This window comes from Haliaeetus albicilla, chromosome 7 (genome assembly GCF_947461875.1).
Source record: "Haliaeetus albicilla chromosome 7, bHalAlb1.1, whole genome shotgun sequence".
NCBI classification, from domain to species: Eukaryota; Metazoa; Chordata; class Aves; order Accipitriformes; family Accipitridae; genus Haliaeetus; species Haliaeetus albicilla.
The window spans coordinates 6,091,007-6,106,009 of record NC_091489.1 but is presented as its reverse complement, the minus strand read 5'-3'; the positions used below and the strand labels follow the sequence as shown (position 1 = coordinate 6,106,009).

Here is a 15,003-nt window from a genome sequence, read left to right as displayed (position 1 = left end):
TGCTGGGTGCAAGGCTGGGTAAACACCGAGGGACTGGGTACAACGCCACAGGGCACTGTGGGTGCTGGGTGCGAGGGCGGGTGCGGTGCTGTAGGGTGCCCGCTGCAACGGCCCAGGCTGTATCTGCGCCCCGGGAACCCGTCCCCACGACACCCCTGGCCCCAGCAGCGTCTGAGGTGCTCAAGGCAGAGAGACACACCAGGCAGGCTCCGGTGCACGCGTGCACGGCCACCCCCTCGTGCACACATGCCTGCATGCATGTGCACGCACCCTGCCATGCACACACCCCCGTGCATGCACACCCGCATGCGTGTGCGCACACCCCACCCCCTCCCTGTCCTGCGCACACACCCATAAGGAGGCATCCGCACACGTGCATGTGCACTTCTACATATAGGCACATAACGCACCCACTTGTATGCATGCACACATCCACATGTGCATACATGCACCTACAGATACACGCATATGTCTACCCATGTCCATGCACATCCATCCCTCCATGCCCATGTGCACACACACCACGTCCAATGCACACGCACATGCACACCTACCCCTGCATATACATGTGCACACACACCCAGCGTGCACAGATCCGCACACGCATGCTGCTTTCCCTGAACACCTGTGCACATGCACACGCACAGAGCTGCAGAAGCACATCTACCCTTCCATGTATACACAACATGCACGGCCATCCTGCTATGCACGCGCGTGCACATCCACATGTGTGCGCACACACACGTGCACACACACCCACGCTCCCCATGTTACATCCCCCCGGGACGAGCCCCGGCACAAGCAGCTCAGTACCAGCCACCCCAGCGGGCCGAGGCACTTTTCAGGCAGTCTTGCAGCGCGGGCAGGCTGCTAATTAAGGCAGGCTGCTAATTAAGTGGCTGAAGCCTCCAAAGTCCTTTCCACCCCAGTGGGTCTGTAAAAGCGCTGGCTGGTCGCCACTGGAGCCTGGCCGGAGCTCAGGACACTGGATCCCCTTCCCAGCTCTGAGGGGGCCTGATCCTGCCATGGCCACGGCTGCATGTGCATGGCCATGTCACTGGTCACATGTGTACTGAGTTTGGGGGGTCTTTTACCCCCTGTTGGCCAACGGTGGGGGAGGACTGAGGGCCAGGACCCCTCCCTAGGCAGGGGCCAGGTGCCAGGGGCTTTCCCCAAGCGGCTGAAAGGGGCTTTGTGCAGGGCCGGAGCCAGTGCTGCCCGGCACAGCCGTGGGGTGCCTTTGTGCTGGGGCACCACGCTGCCGGGAAACACGGCGGGACGGATCCAGGGGCGGTGGCAGCGATGGGCATAGGGCCACCACCAGCCCTGTCCCCTCCAAGCCACCGCACCCTGGCCACGAATTGAGGCACAGCCAGGCCTTGGGGACAGCGCAGGCAGGGGACGGGGGTGTTTTAGGGACATAAGGGACACACAGTGGATGCCCCAAGAGGCAGCTGGGAGGAAGCTGGGGGACGGGGGGCCCTGGGGTGCTGGTGAGGATGCTGCAGGGACAGGGATGGGGACAGGTCTCACCAGCCGGCAGCTAGATGGCAGCCGATGGCTGGGAAAGGCTCCCTGCCCGCTCGGGACAGGCAGCCAGGCCCCACTGGACACCAGCCACCATCGCTGGGCCACCGACAGCGGCTGGTCAGGAAGGGTTGTGGCAGCAGCCATGTCGCCATGGGTGCAATCTGTGGGCACCCAGAGCCACTTGGGGGTCATACTGGTGGCACTGAGACAGTGCTCAGGGACAACCTCTTGCTGCCAAATCCCCCTTTTATCCCCAAGAAGCTCCTTGTCCCCAGCCAACACCATGTCCCCCTTGCTGTCCTGGACTGGTGTCACCAACCACAGGCAAGGGTTTTGCCTACAGAATCACCTGGCTTGGGGCACCTACATACCCCACACGTCATGCTTGGTGTCCCCAGCCTGCCAGAACAGTGACATCCCTGGGGACACATGCTGTGTGACAGCCCGTGGTGACAGGGGACCTCCATCGCTCTAGACTGCCTGAAGTCCCCTGGGGTGCACAGCCCTCGCAGGGCGGAGGGAACGGAGCGGGGGCGCAGGGGCTTCGGGGTCCTACATGAGCCACTCCCCAGAGATTTATTTTCTCCCAGCTCCTACGCAGCCAGGATCAAAGCACGGAAAGCTGTCACTCCCGGTGGCTGCGTGGAGGCAGAGCTAGGCTCTCCCTCCTCCTCCTCCCAGGCCCCCTCTTAATGAGACAAATTAACTGGGAGCGGGCTGGAAGTTTTAATTAGAAGCTTCCAGCCTCTGAGAAGACAAAGGCAAGATCTGCCACTGTCAGGCAGGAAAGTAGGACAGGAGGAGTCGGTGACCCTGGTCCCCATGGGACAGCAGCACACCCGGAGCTAGGTCCACCCTTCCCATCCTGCTCCTGCCACCCTTGGTCACCTCTGAGGGTGGCAACAAGGAGCTGGGCAGGCAGCCAGATGTGTCAGTACTTAGATGTGCCCTGGCATGACACGAAAAGGGGTCACAGGGGTGTCAGGGGACAGGTGTGGTCCCTGGGTAGGGATGCTCAGAGCTCTCTGCACCCAGACTGGGGGTTTGCAGGCAGCTGGAGTGAGGATCCCAGGGGGACAAGAAGACAGGGGTGGCAGCGATGGGGTTTTAGCAGGGAGTAAACAGCACAGGAACTTTTGCCCCAATCACTACACAAAGCAGCAGGAGCTGGGAGGGCAGGCAGCCTCCACCGCCCCTGGCCTGCACCCTGGGATACTGAGCAAGCAGCCCAGACCCCCACAGGCACAGCAAAGGGGGCAGGAGGCACCCATGGGGCCCCTATGATGATGGGAGATGGGGGGAAGCTACTATGGAGCCCACCCCCAGAAGCAAGGGCCTTTTCCAGGCCCGCAGACAGGAGCCGCTACCCAATCCCAGCTCCCTGCACGAGGGGGAGGCGAGAAGAAACAGCCGCACGTCTCCCCTCGCCCCTCTGGTTTGAAACGAAAGGATTTATTAAAAGCGCGTGTTATTTCTTAGCATCACCCATCTGTTAGCACTCGACACCCTGGCGCAGATTAGAGAGGGGCTGAGAGGGAACAGCAATAATCCATCTGCTGCAAAAAATATACAGGGCTGCGCCAAGGGGGGGTAACACGCAACGGGGGACACAACCGGGACCCTGGGGGTGATGTTAGGTGTAGAAGAAGGGCTTGAGGGGAAACTTGTGGGGCTGCAGGAGGGATGGGATAGGGCTCTCAGAGAAACAAAGAAGTTTGACACTTGGGTTTGGATGTTGGGAGGGATCCTGGTCGGTGGGGCCATAAGCATTAGAACTTCATTGGCTGGGGGGTGGGAGCAGGGGCTGTGCCGTCACGTGCCGCAAGCCCTTTGGTGGTCCTCTTGCTGCCCTTCCAGGCAAGGGCGCCCGAAGGACATTCTGAGGATGGAAAGAGGAGAGAAGCACATGAGGCAGCTCCTGGGTAAAAGCAGCAAACCCAGGTCCCCTCGTGATTGGCAACCAGACACTGCCACCAGCTCCCTCCTCCTTTCTACCCCTCCCCAAGCACCCACCGCCCTTCCCCAAGGCTGTGGCTGCAGCCAGAAAGCAGCAAACCCCAAACAGCATCTTCCACCAGCACCAAGCATCCCAATTCCCAGGTATTTTCACCCCCTGAGCTGGAACGGGGCTGGCACAACACCAGTTTGCTGCTTCTCCCGAGGCAGGGATCACTCCCGCAGCCCATCATGTTGTAGGGAGAGGTGTTCCCTAGGCACCTGGCCAGGTGTGGAGGGCACAGGGCTCACCTGGGATGCGGGAGGGCTTCACAGATCTCTGGCTGCTGCTCGGGAGTTGGGCGATGCGGCTCTGGAGCCTACCCAGGGAGGGGTAAGTGGTGCTGTGAAAGAGAAAGGGGCCATTTTAAACCCTCGAGGCTCAGGGCAGAGGCCCCCCCATCACCCCCAGATGTTACAGGCAGGGTGGAGCCAACACAGGCAGGGATAGGGGCTCGAGTCCCAGAGGCGAGCACAGGCAGGAGCTGCCAATCCTTGCTGCCTGCACAGAGCGCTCTAGGGTACAGGGTGCCAGCGGCTGTCTCACCTCTCCACTTGCCTCCGCTTCTGCGCAGATGCTTTGGAGACAAAGGAGGGCTTGGGGATGGAGGAACCCCTCATGGCAAACACTGGGACACAGGATCTGCAGCCAAGGAAAAGAGGGTTAGTGCCAGGGCTAGATCCCGACCACTCACTCTCACAAGGCTGGGAGGCAACTGGGCCAACACCATCCACCTGCAGGGAACAGAAGTCACAGGAAACGTGTCTGGTTTTGCAGGGGAAGATGACTGAAACAGGGGTGAATCCTCAGGGGATCTGCACTAGTGGCAGCAGCTGCCTGGGTACTCCTGCTCCCTAAGGTGGTCGGGCCGTTCCCCTGTACCTCAGTTTCCCCAGTTACCCTCTACAAGAATGATTTCCTAGAGCTATAGGAGGAGATAGGGAGACCTAAGGGTGTCCTGCATTACCAAGGGCATGCTGATCTCTGTTTTTGGCTGGTCACACAAATTCACACAGCTCTGTGAAAGCCAGAAGCTTTGAAGCACCAGCAATAAAAAAATAAAACACCCTAGAAACACCACACTGCGCAGTCCCGACCCTCGCTTCAACCTCTCTGGGAGGAGAGGCAATATCCCACCTGCTTCCCAACCAGCACATGGGGCTCCAGAAGCCATGTGGAGGATGCTCCTCCATGTCCAAAGGGAAGAGAAGAAGGAGAAATAGATTTTCTTGGAATGCTTTTTATATCTTTGCAAGTGATTCACACACAAGCTTGGCCCACTGGCTGCCCGTCTACAGGCCAAATATCTTCTGCCCAGCCTCCCCTCTTAGCAGAGCTGCAGTGATCCACAAAGGATTCACCCAGACAGCAAGACCATGAAGAGGGGCTCCCCAAAAACATGGGTAACCCATCCAGGGCAGCACTTACTTGGGCACAAAGGGTGTGTCCTTCTTGTTTAGGATGCTCTGAACATTGTCCCAGACAGAGAATTCAGGTGTGCTGAAGGCAGCTGGCTTGGCCATGCCAGGTGAATCGCAGCCCTTGCAGATCTCGAAAGTCACATTCAGGTCATGGACGGGCAGGGCAGGCCAGATGCAGCAGTTTTGAGCAGCTGACACTGCCAGGGGCACATGGCTTTTGGTGACTGTCAGTGTGCAGATTTTGGGGGTGCAACGTGATGGCACCGGGGAGACAGGGGGTGTCTGGGCTGCTGCTTTGAGACAGGAGATGCCTAGGCTCTGCATCGCCCTAGGAGTCTCCGCTTTTTTCCCACATCCCCGCTGGCATTTCATCTGTGTTTTGAGGCTGCGGGGATTTCCCAACTTCCTCCCAGACTTCCTCCTCTTCTTAACTGGGCTGGGAGCCATCAGCATGGAACTGGAGAGTGGAGTGAGCTGCCGCAAGCATTGCAGGGTGGTGCTTGTCACAGGGGTACTGGACACAGCAACAGATGCCTCTGCTAAAGGAGCAGAGAAGAAACAGTCACCTCCCTGTCTGCAGCTCCCAGACACTCCCAAACCCTGGGGTATCCCCCTCTGCCCCCCCTCACAGCTCAGCAGAGATCTGCCCAGCAAGCCCTACAGCAGCTGTTTGCCAGCGGGTGTTTTCATCAAATCACGTTAAACCCAGAGGAAAAGAGCCAGCACAAATAATCCTGTGCCTTGCCAGCCTAAAGGCACCACACTGGTCCCAAAGCAAGTGCCCCGTGGCAGTGCCTGGTCTGTCCCCAGAAAACACGGTCTGCAGAGCCCACAGCTTTGCTATCAGGTTAATGTGTTGGCACTGAGGATGAGGAGGAAGAGCTCAGCCCTGGTCAGATGCAGGCTGCCAGCCAGGAGGCTGCAGCCAGGCTGACTCGGGCAAATGTACCATGGAGGAATAAACAAGACGAGAAAAAATTACGATCAGAACTGCTGCTTTGGTCTCCTGGAGCAGAAATATCACTCACATTTAAGCTGACTTGCACACACATGCTGAGTTCCCCAGAGACAAGGGCTGCTCACGGCTCTTGCCGTGCCCCAGGCTGCCAGATATGCTGGCTAGCCTGAATCGCTATACAAAGCGAGGCTGGAACCACTCTCGGCATAACCCACTGGGCACCACATCAGGAGAAACTCATCTCCCTGCCCTGGGCCCATGGCTGGGAGCTGTCCCCCACCACCACCAGCTCCTCTGGCACATGTCAAGACAAAGGAGAGGGGACAGCACTGTCCCAAATCCAAATCCTCACCGTCACAGCCCTGCTGCATCCTCTGGGCTGGGGTGGCCCCGCTGACCTCTGTGGGTCTGTTCAGAGATGTGGCTTGCTCCAGGTTTACATCAGCCTCCTGATGGACCAGGCGCTCCAGCTCCTCAAATTCAGAGACCATGTCAGGAGTAAGGAGGTTGGCATTCTTCAAGAGGGAATACTGCTTTTGGGCAACATTCAGTACGGCAGCTACAAGCCTGGGACACAGACAGACCCAAGAACCAGTTAGCAGGTGAGCTTGTGCCAGTGTCACCAGTAACAGAGGCTCAGCACCACGAGCATCGCCTCCAAGACACCTCCTTGGGTAGGGCAGAGCCTCTTCGCAGAGTTTTGGGGGAAGAGAGGCAAACTTTGAAGCTGTGAGATACCCAAGTTGTAAATCTCTTACTGGAGAACCTGAGCTGTGAGTTGCATGTTCACCTGTTGGTTACAAGGGACAAAATGGCATCTACAGACTTTCTGCTGGGCTTCAGACACTCATTAGCTCAGCTAGAGGCAGACAGAGATCCAGGAACATGTCAAGGCCAGCCTCCCTCAAGAGACCTTTCTAAAGAGGTTCATTCTGCCAAGATGCTTGGGGCAGAGACATCAGCAGATGGTGCCATGGGAGCCCTGCCAGGGCAGGACCTGGGGGAGCTGAAGCAGGAGAAAAGACTTCGTGGAGGTAATTTCAGGACTAACAACAAGCACTTAAGGCTCACGCAGTTGCTGTGCCTGGAAACCTTCCTTGCTGGCATTTCCAGGAGAGATTATCCCATAGGATTAGATCCCCAGGAGCCAAATCCCTTATTTTGGAGGGCAGGCAGTCATCTGCAAGCAAAGACCTGGTCCCACGTCCATCTAGACTACCCTTAGGATGGCTATGTGCAACAGGAGGCAAACAAGGCTACGTGTACAGGCAAACAAGAGGAAGTGGCATGTGGGGACAGCACAAAGACACTCACGTCTCTGGCTGGCTGCTGGACAACCCCTGTAGAAGATGGCTTGGTTTCTTCTGTTCCAGCTGGATATCTGTCTGGTGGGTTGCTCTGAGGCTGCTGGGAGGCATTTCCTCTGGAGCCTGGAGCAATTGCCCAGAAGTCCAGGATTAGCCCATATTTAAGCTGAGTTTGGTCCCCAAACTCCCTGTTAGCTGGGAAGTTAAGGGGTTTTGCTAGCAATCCACAGCCCAACACATGCTGAGCCAGGACCCTGTAGACTGGCTGAGTTCCTGCCCTCTCCCAGCATGCCCAGTGTACCCCACAAGGGTATTTGAGCCCCCCCACCAGGCACCACTCGTCATGCCAAGCCCTCCTGCGCTGTCCACCCCTTCTGTCACCTCCTTCTCCAATTCCAGCTGCAGCTGAACAGGCCATCCATCTTCCAGCTTCTGCTGCTCTCCATCACTCTCCCTCTGAAAATCAAGGGCCACGCATGTCTTTGGGACAGCTTCCTCCAACCTACAGAAGCCAGAGAAGAAGCCACTGAGCCAGAGAAGATCCTCTGGGGAAGCCATCACATTACCTAAGAAGTTTGGAGATGGATCAAACAGAAGAAGATTTGGCCTTTGCAGCCCAGCTTTGCTGTGGTCCGTCAGGCTCATAACTACACCTGACCAGTTGAGATGATGGTGCACACCAGGAGAGAAGTTCATCTGCTTTCTGATGGACATCTGGGCTCTGACCAGCACTAAAACCCTGCAGACTCCTTGACACAGGGGACACCAGGAGGTCACACCAAGCTCTGTCCCTCCTCCCCACCAGCCTCACCTGAGCAGCCCCACTGTGCTCGAGCTGATGGGAGACAGTGGTGCCGGCATCCTGTTCTCTTTCTCCTGGGCAGCATCCTCATAGGCACGGAGCTTCTTCCGCAGATCTGCCACCTGTGAGGAAGGATCAGACAGTTTCATGACCCCCAGGAGCTCAGAGGTCCACATCCCAAGCAAACCACAGCTAAAGACAGAGCCCTCCCCTCCCCACCAGCATCTCACCTCTGCTTTCAGCTGCTCGCAGATCACAGCGTATTTACTAACGGGGCAGTCAAAGCTGAGCACGTTGCTCTTCAGCTGCAGCGACAGGGATGAGGGAGAGGTTACAGAAGCACTGGGGCAGCACATACCCCTCTGCGATGCTGGAGCAGCACAGCTACTCAGCTTCCTCCAGTGTCCCCAGGGTGGCTGTACTGGGCACAATCTGCACTCAGGGGTCTGCTGCCACAGTCACAAGCCTTTTTGGGCTCTGGCCTGAGGGGCTTTAACAGAAGACCGAGCACACAGTGTCTTGCAGCTTCACCAGCTGCTTTGCCTGAAGCAGCATCCCCAGTGCTGGAAAACTCAAGCTGGAGAAGGGAGGCACCCACTAATCTACCCCACCATGGACCAGGCTCCTTCCCACCCATCCCCAACAGCTCCGAAACACACAACAGATCACCACCGCAACACAAGAGCCTCACCGACAGCTTGATCTCCTTGGCCCGGCTGGCATACTTGAGCGTGTTGTAGGTGTCCTCATAGGCCAGGACGGAGGGGCTCACAGCAGCAATCATGACGGTGCGGCAGTTGCCGCCAATGGAGTCCTTTAGCAAGCGTGTGAGCTTGCTGTCCCGGTACGGGATGTGGGTTTTCTTGCTCTGTACCAAGAGATCAAGGGTCTGCTCAGCTTTTGGCCCTTGGGTGCTCAGCTCTGAATCCTGTGTCACAAGGGGATGGCCACGCTCATCCCACAGCACCTCTGAGTCCAGCCCAGGCTGCCATCCTCACTGCACCAGCTAGACCATCACTTGATACTGCTCACATTCACCCACCCTGCAGAGCCAGAGCACAGCAGGTCCACACAAACAGCATTACCTTTACATCGGCCAGTGCATTCATGACATTGATGAGGGCCAGCAGTGAGCGGTTGATGTTGGCACCCTCACGGAGCCGCTCTCCCTTGGTTTTGGTGACCGAAGCTCGCTCCGAGCCTGCCAGGTCAATCAAGCTCATCTTGGCCACTTGCAGATCCCGAGTGAGGCCACCAATGCGGTCCTGCTGCTTCAAGTAGATCTGCGAAGACAGAGGTTGGTGAGGCGGCAGCTCAACAAGGCACACGACGTTGCTGGTTGGAGCCAGCATCACCAGTTTCAATGTTTACAAAAGGGTGGCGAAGTGGATCATGCAGACCACCAGATCAAACAGGGGAAAAACAGGACCCTGGCATGCCAAAAAGACAAGCTGAAAACTCAGTGATGACATGAGTAGCAAAGCCACGGAAGGGATTCTCACAAGAAGTGACAGAGCTACAGAAAATAATCAGCATCTCCTACACTTGGTGAGCAAGTGGGGTACAGCTGGTTGGGACCCTGAAGGGCAACATGCCAACCTAGAGTGCCGGCATGACCCAGGAAGTGCTCATGCACAGTGGCAGCCCCAGCCCAGACTCTGACTGTGGATGTTACCAGCAATCCAGACTCCAACAGCGGCTGCAAGCCCCCAGGGTGGCATAAAGCCAGGGCTCTTGGTACTAACCGTCCAGTTCCCAGCTGGTGGAGGGGAGGAGGGACACAGCCACCAAGACTCACCTAGCAGCATCACCCTGTAACTTCCCCTTCTGCATCCCTAAAGATCTCCCAGGAGAAGCAAATGCTTCTCCCACCATCCTATAACACCCTCAATGCTCCAGGAGCAACTCCTGCAAGGACTAGAGGTGCCACGGAGATGCTGGAGGCCCGTAACCGGTCTTGCATCCTCACCAGACCGCAGTTCGCCTGCCAGGAGGCAGAGCCGGCAGTGAGAAGGGCAGATTTCCAGCACAGCTAATGGATTCACGGCAGGCAGGAATCCAGCACCCACCAACAAGCCCAGCTGGGAAGCCGCCTGGGAAAGCATCCAGACACCTGGACTTCCCCCCTGCAAGCAGCAACGGGCAAGGCACCAGGTTCAGACTGAAATTACAGTCAGAGCCCTCTGTCTCCCCATGCAGCCGTGATGGCCCTGCTAATTCGGGGAAGGGCCTGGCTGGAATTGAAATCAACTGGCAGCTTTGCATAGGAGAGTACTGAGAAACCAGGGAGCAAATTCAGAGCCCCCGGGGGAGTGTAATTCCCAGTTTAGTGCCAAGGGGGACACAGCAACCGAGGAGACAATGTGCCCACAGCACCTGGGGGGAGGCACAAGCATGAGCCAGCAATAAACATCCCCCTTTGCTCTGGGTCAGGTTTTAGGTATGGCTCCCAAATGCTAAGTCAACACGAGTCAAAAGCACAAAGTGAAACTTCAGCCCTTGGGACATGTAACACCAAGCTGGGAGTACGGGGCTGTCTGGGAGACATGGCCACCAGCATGACCAGTACGTGCCGTCCTGCTACAGTGCTGGCTAGTGGCCTGCCCAGCCCCCTACCTCCCTTTTCGGCACCACAATCACTCCGATTTTCCCTTTGGCACACCAGGAGCAGTGGCAGGAACCCCGAGATGTCAGTCCTGGCATGAGATTGCTCCCTAGCCCCCTTTTCCGCACAAATCTCAAGCGATACTGCAACCACCAGCCCTCACCTGGAAGACAGCGTGTGAGCGGGAGGAGGTGGCATTGGCATCGGTGGGATGCTGCGTCCGGTTCTTGTTGCCATTGGCCAACATCTCCAGGAGCTGCTCTGCCGATGTGGGCTGGGAGGGAACATGCAGAGGGCAGGCATCAGCACACCCCGTACGCGGGCACCAAGCAGCCACAGCGACTTAGGTTGAGGCATCTTGCAGCTCTGCAGGGCTCGTTTCAGCTCAGGGTCACATTTGCTGCCAGCCAGGAGCCATGCAGATAGCAGCCCTGTGTCTTCACACCCCTCCATGTCCCCCAGCATTTGCTTTCAGAACTGGTGTAGTTGCAGCATTGCCCAGACCTTGTGCCCATTTTTATACCCACCCGGTGGAAAGATAGACCCTGAACTACAACTCCTTTCTCGGGATCCTCCCGGATGGCCAGAGGGCCCTTGGGTTCCAACAGGTCATGAATCTGTTCGTTGTACACCTGGAGCGGAGAACACAATGTAAGGCTGAGGTCTGGTTCCCCAGCAGCGAGCAGGGAGAGGAGCTTTGTACCCCAGGGTCACACACGACCTGGTGTCCCTTCCAACATCACCTCCAGGACCTCGTTACACCAAGAGCAGCTGACGGTGCTCTAAATGCAGAGGACAGCTCAGGAGGGCTTTATGGGCAAGTCATTGTGCCACCACCCCTCTAAAGCCCTTTCACCCAGCAAGCCCTCATTGCTGTGTGGACCACAGCGAGGAAGAGAAAATTCCACGATTCCAGGTGGGAGAAACCAGCAGCACCAGTTCACCAGACTGGGCGGGTGAGCCTGCTTCCAGTTGGGCTCTAGGACTGCACTGGGGACACTGGGCAGAGCTGACAGCACAGCAGGTACCCTGAACATGGCACTACAGGGTCCGGATCAACCCCAAATCTTGGCGATGGTGAGCCAGAGGCAGGAGGGGGCATGGCTCAACCACAGCATACCTCCTGGTAGGAGACTAGGACCTCGTAGCTCTTCTCCTCCTCTCTGGCCTCAATCCTCCTGTACAACTCCATCATGGTGAGGTACATGATGCCGGGGCTTTTCTCCAAGCCCAGCATGGTGTAGGTTTTTCCTGCTCCAGTCGCACCGTAGGCAAACACTGTGAGGAGAAAGGGTGGACGGTTGAAACAATCATTAATTAACAGGAGTGGAGTAACGTCCACTCCTTGCTGGAGGGGAGAGCTTCCCACAGAAACTCCTGTGGTAGAGGTCGCTTGCGGGCTTTGCGGAGACGAGGCAAAGCTAATTACCCTCCACACTAGCTGTGCTATCCTTCAGTGCAATTTTTTTCCTCGTTTCAGCCTAATTTAGCAGAGACAGAACGAGTCCCCAAACCATCACCTGCTTAGATGCTCAAGTCACCCCCGAACCTTCCCTTTAACAAGCCGAGCAGTCCCATTCCCATCTCTCACCAGAAGGTGCTTCTTGTAATTCATCTCATTTTTCCCCTCCATCTTTCAACACCCTCTTTGAAGCACCACCATCAGAGCAGGACACACTAATCTAGAGAGCCTCAGCCCTTCTCCCCATTAGCAGCACTCGGTGCTTCGCAACTCTCTCATTTGATGATCCTAGAGTTATTTTATGCAGATAGAGACACGAGACATGCCTGCCAGGTGGGCACTGTGACAGAGGCAGCCTTCAGCAGCTCACAGAGCACGCCAGAGAGCCAGGAATAGCATCCCCAGTCCCAGTGCCCGGCCCATGATTAGACAGGAGAGTGGTTGTCTTCCGCTCGGTGCCTGCCTCACAGAAGTGATATGCTTGTTAAGCCGCTCGTCTGCTGACAGCCTGTGAACAGCACGGAGGTCTGTGGTGTCAGATGAGGAACTTTTAGACCCAGCTTTACGGAGCTGCCAGCCTGGGAGATGCTCACGAGGGGCATGGCAACCCCCAAAGCACCCCAAGACATGTCTGCTTCACCCCAGATCCCGCTCTGAAACTCAGCATCCTCTCAAAGTTCTGCCTATCACGGCAATTCGAGCTGGGAAGGCAAAACCAAGGTGCTCTTTGTACCACAGGATCCACCTGATTTCTTCCCATCCTTCCCACCCCAGGAGAGCAGAGAACAAGTGACCCTTGTCCGTCAAAATGCCTGGAAAGAGCCTGCCCAGCCTCATTTTCTATCCCAACACCCACCTCCATCCTCTACATCAAATGTCCTGCAGTGCCAAGCACTATTGCAGCCCCCCAGTATCACAGAACTGCCCAGGCTGAGAGGGACATGGAGAGACCATCTGGTCCAAGCTCTCGTAGGAAAGAGAGCCTGGATGAGATCATCTCAACACCTTGTCCAGTGGCATCTTGAACACCTCCAGCCGTGGGGACTCTGCTACGTCCCTGGGGAGGTTGTTCCAGTGAATGTTCTCACTGTAAAAAATGTCTGTCTTATACTGAGATGAAACCTCTCCAGATGCAACATGTACCTGTTGCCCCTTGTCTTCTTGTGACCAGAGAGCCTCCATCCCCATCTGTAGCTGCCCTTTAAGTACTCAAAAACTGATGAGGTTCCCCCCATGTCTTCTCCAAGGAGAAGAGACCCAACTCCTTCAGTCTTTTCTCCTAGGGCAGGCTTTCCAGCCCTCAGATCATCTCCATGGTCCTCCTTTGGAAAGTCTCTATTCTGTCCACATCCTTCCTGTCTTGCGGGCACCAAAGCTGGACACAGCACTGGGTGGGATGATCACATCTCTATCTGAGCTAGAAATGCCCCTGTGGATGCAGCCCCAGATGCAACTTGCCTTTGCTGCTGCCGCAGTGCACTGCTGACTCCCACTCAGGTCATTGTCCACCAGGACCCCCAGGTCCCTCCCAGCGAGGCTGCTCCCCAGCCACAGAGATCCCAGCCTGTACTGGGCTCCTGAGTTACTCCACCCCAAGTGCAAGACTTTGCACTCATCTGTGTTAATCTTCACGCTTTTCTTGCTCACCTGCTTTTTTTTTTTTCCTGTGATTCTGTAAGAGCACTGCATGTTTTGCTTCCCCTCACTTACCTACCAAGACAGATGACATTTCCACATCTGGATAATCCCTGTCCTGATCACACTTGCAATCACCCCAGCTTGTTGCCACCAACAAGTTTGAGGCTACATGTTTTTGCATTGCTGTTGTGTCCCCCCCATCTCCCCAGCTGCCTGGGGGCTTCCAAAATAAATCCGTGGCTCCACTGAGCCCACCCAGCCCAGGAGCGGATGGGGCAGGAGCTCCTGCAAGGATTGACGTCGTTTGCCGGGTCTTACCGGAGCAGTTGTAGCCATCGAGGACGCTGTCCAACATCTCGCAGGTGGTGTGCTCGAACACCTCCTCCTGCGTGGCCCCCTCCCCAAAAACCTGGTCAAAGACAAACTTCAGGTCCTTGCCCTGCTGCTTGGGCCTGTGGGTGGGCAGCATGCTGCTGGGGGGGCCACTGTGCTCCTCAGGGTCAAAGATGAGGACGTGCTGGTCGACAACGTGCAGGATGCGGTGCACGACCTGCTCTTGCTCACAGGGGCTGGGGGGCCGCACGCGCACCATGACAGCCATGGTGCCCTCCTGGGGCAGGGGGGCCAGCGCCATGGGGACATGGGGGAGCTGCCGTAGGGGCATGATGATGGCTGGAGAACACAGCTCAAGGCTTGAACATCCCAGGGGTCTCAGGCACTCTGAGGGATGGGGGGGAATGTGTCAGCTGGGGGGTGAAGTGGTGGAGGGGGAGCCTGAGGCTGGGCAAGGATTCCCACCCCAACCCCGGGCCCTGCTCCCACCCCCTCCCTGTCCTAACCCCCACTGGTGCCCCTATAGCCATCCTTATAACCCCCCCAACAGCCCTACATTCCCCTTCAGGCCCCTATAGCCTGCCCCAGCCATACTCCCCACTCTCAAGCCCCCGCAGCCCCCCTCTCACAGCCTTGCTCCCCCCCTTCAGGCCCCCAAGGCCCCCCATCACAGCTCGACCCCCTCCCCTTCAGGCCCCCCCAGCCATACGCCCCCTTCACACCCCTACAGCCCCTTATTCCGCCCCGCCCCCGGACCCCCAAACCACCTCCCCCCGAACACTGCACCACTCCCCCAGCCCCTATAGATTCTCCCCAGCCCTCTCTCCGCCTCCTGGCCCCTGTAGCTCCACCCCGGGCCCCTAAATCCGCCCCTACACCCGCCCCTACATCTTGCCCTCAACGCCCTTAACGCCACTCACGCGCCGTTCCCGCCGCTCCGCTCTCAAACGG

The 15,003-nt window shown here is 57.2% G+C and overlaps 1 protein-coding gene across 1 annotated transcript; it reads right to left on the bottom strand.

Annotated features, from left to right (window-relative positions):
* Positions 1–2,968: 2,968 nt before the first annotated feature.
* Positions 2,969–14,564, bottom strand: KIF18B (kinesin family member 18B). The gene is made up of 15 exons (XM_069786804.1): positions 14,038–14,564; positions 11,740–11,897; positions 11,147–11,251; positions 10,783–10,893; positions 9,100–9,297; positions 8,706–8,882; positions 8,245–8,319; positions 8,024–8,136; positions 7,594–7,714; positions 7,220–7,335; positions 6,258–6,472; positions 4,955–5,486; positions 4,073–4,168; positions 3,778–3,869; positions 2,969–3,409 (listed from the first exon to the last, which is right to left on the bottom strand). The coding sequence occupies exons 1-15, from the start codon at positions 14,381–14,383 to the stop codon at positions 3,300–3,302; spliced, it is 2,565 nt and encodes an 854-aa protein (XP_069642905.1). The 5' UTR covers positions 14,384–14,564; the 3' UTR covers positions 2,969–3,299.
* Between the last annotated feature and the right edge of the window lie 439 nt (positions 14,565–15,003).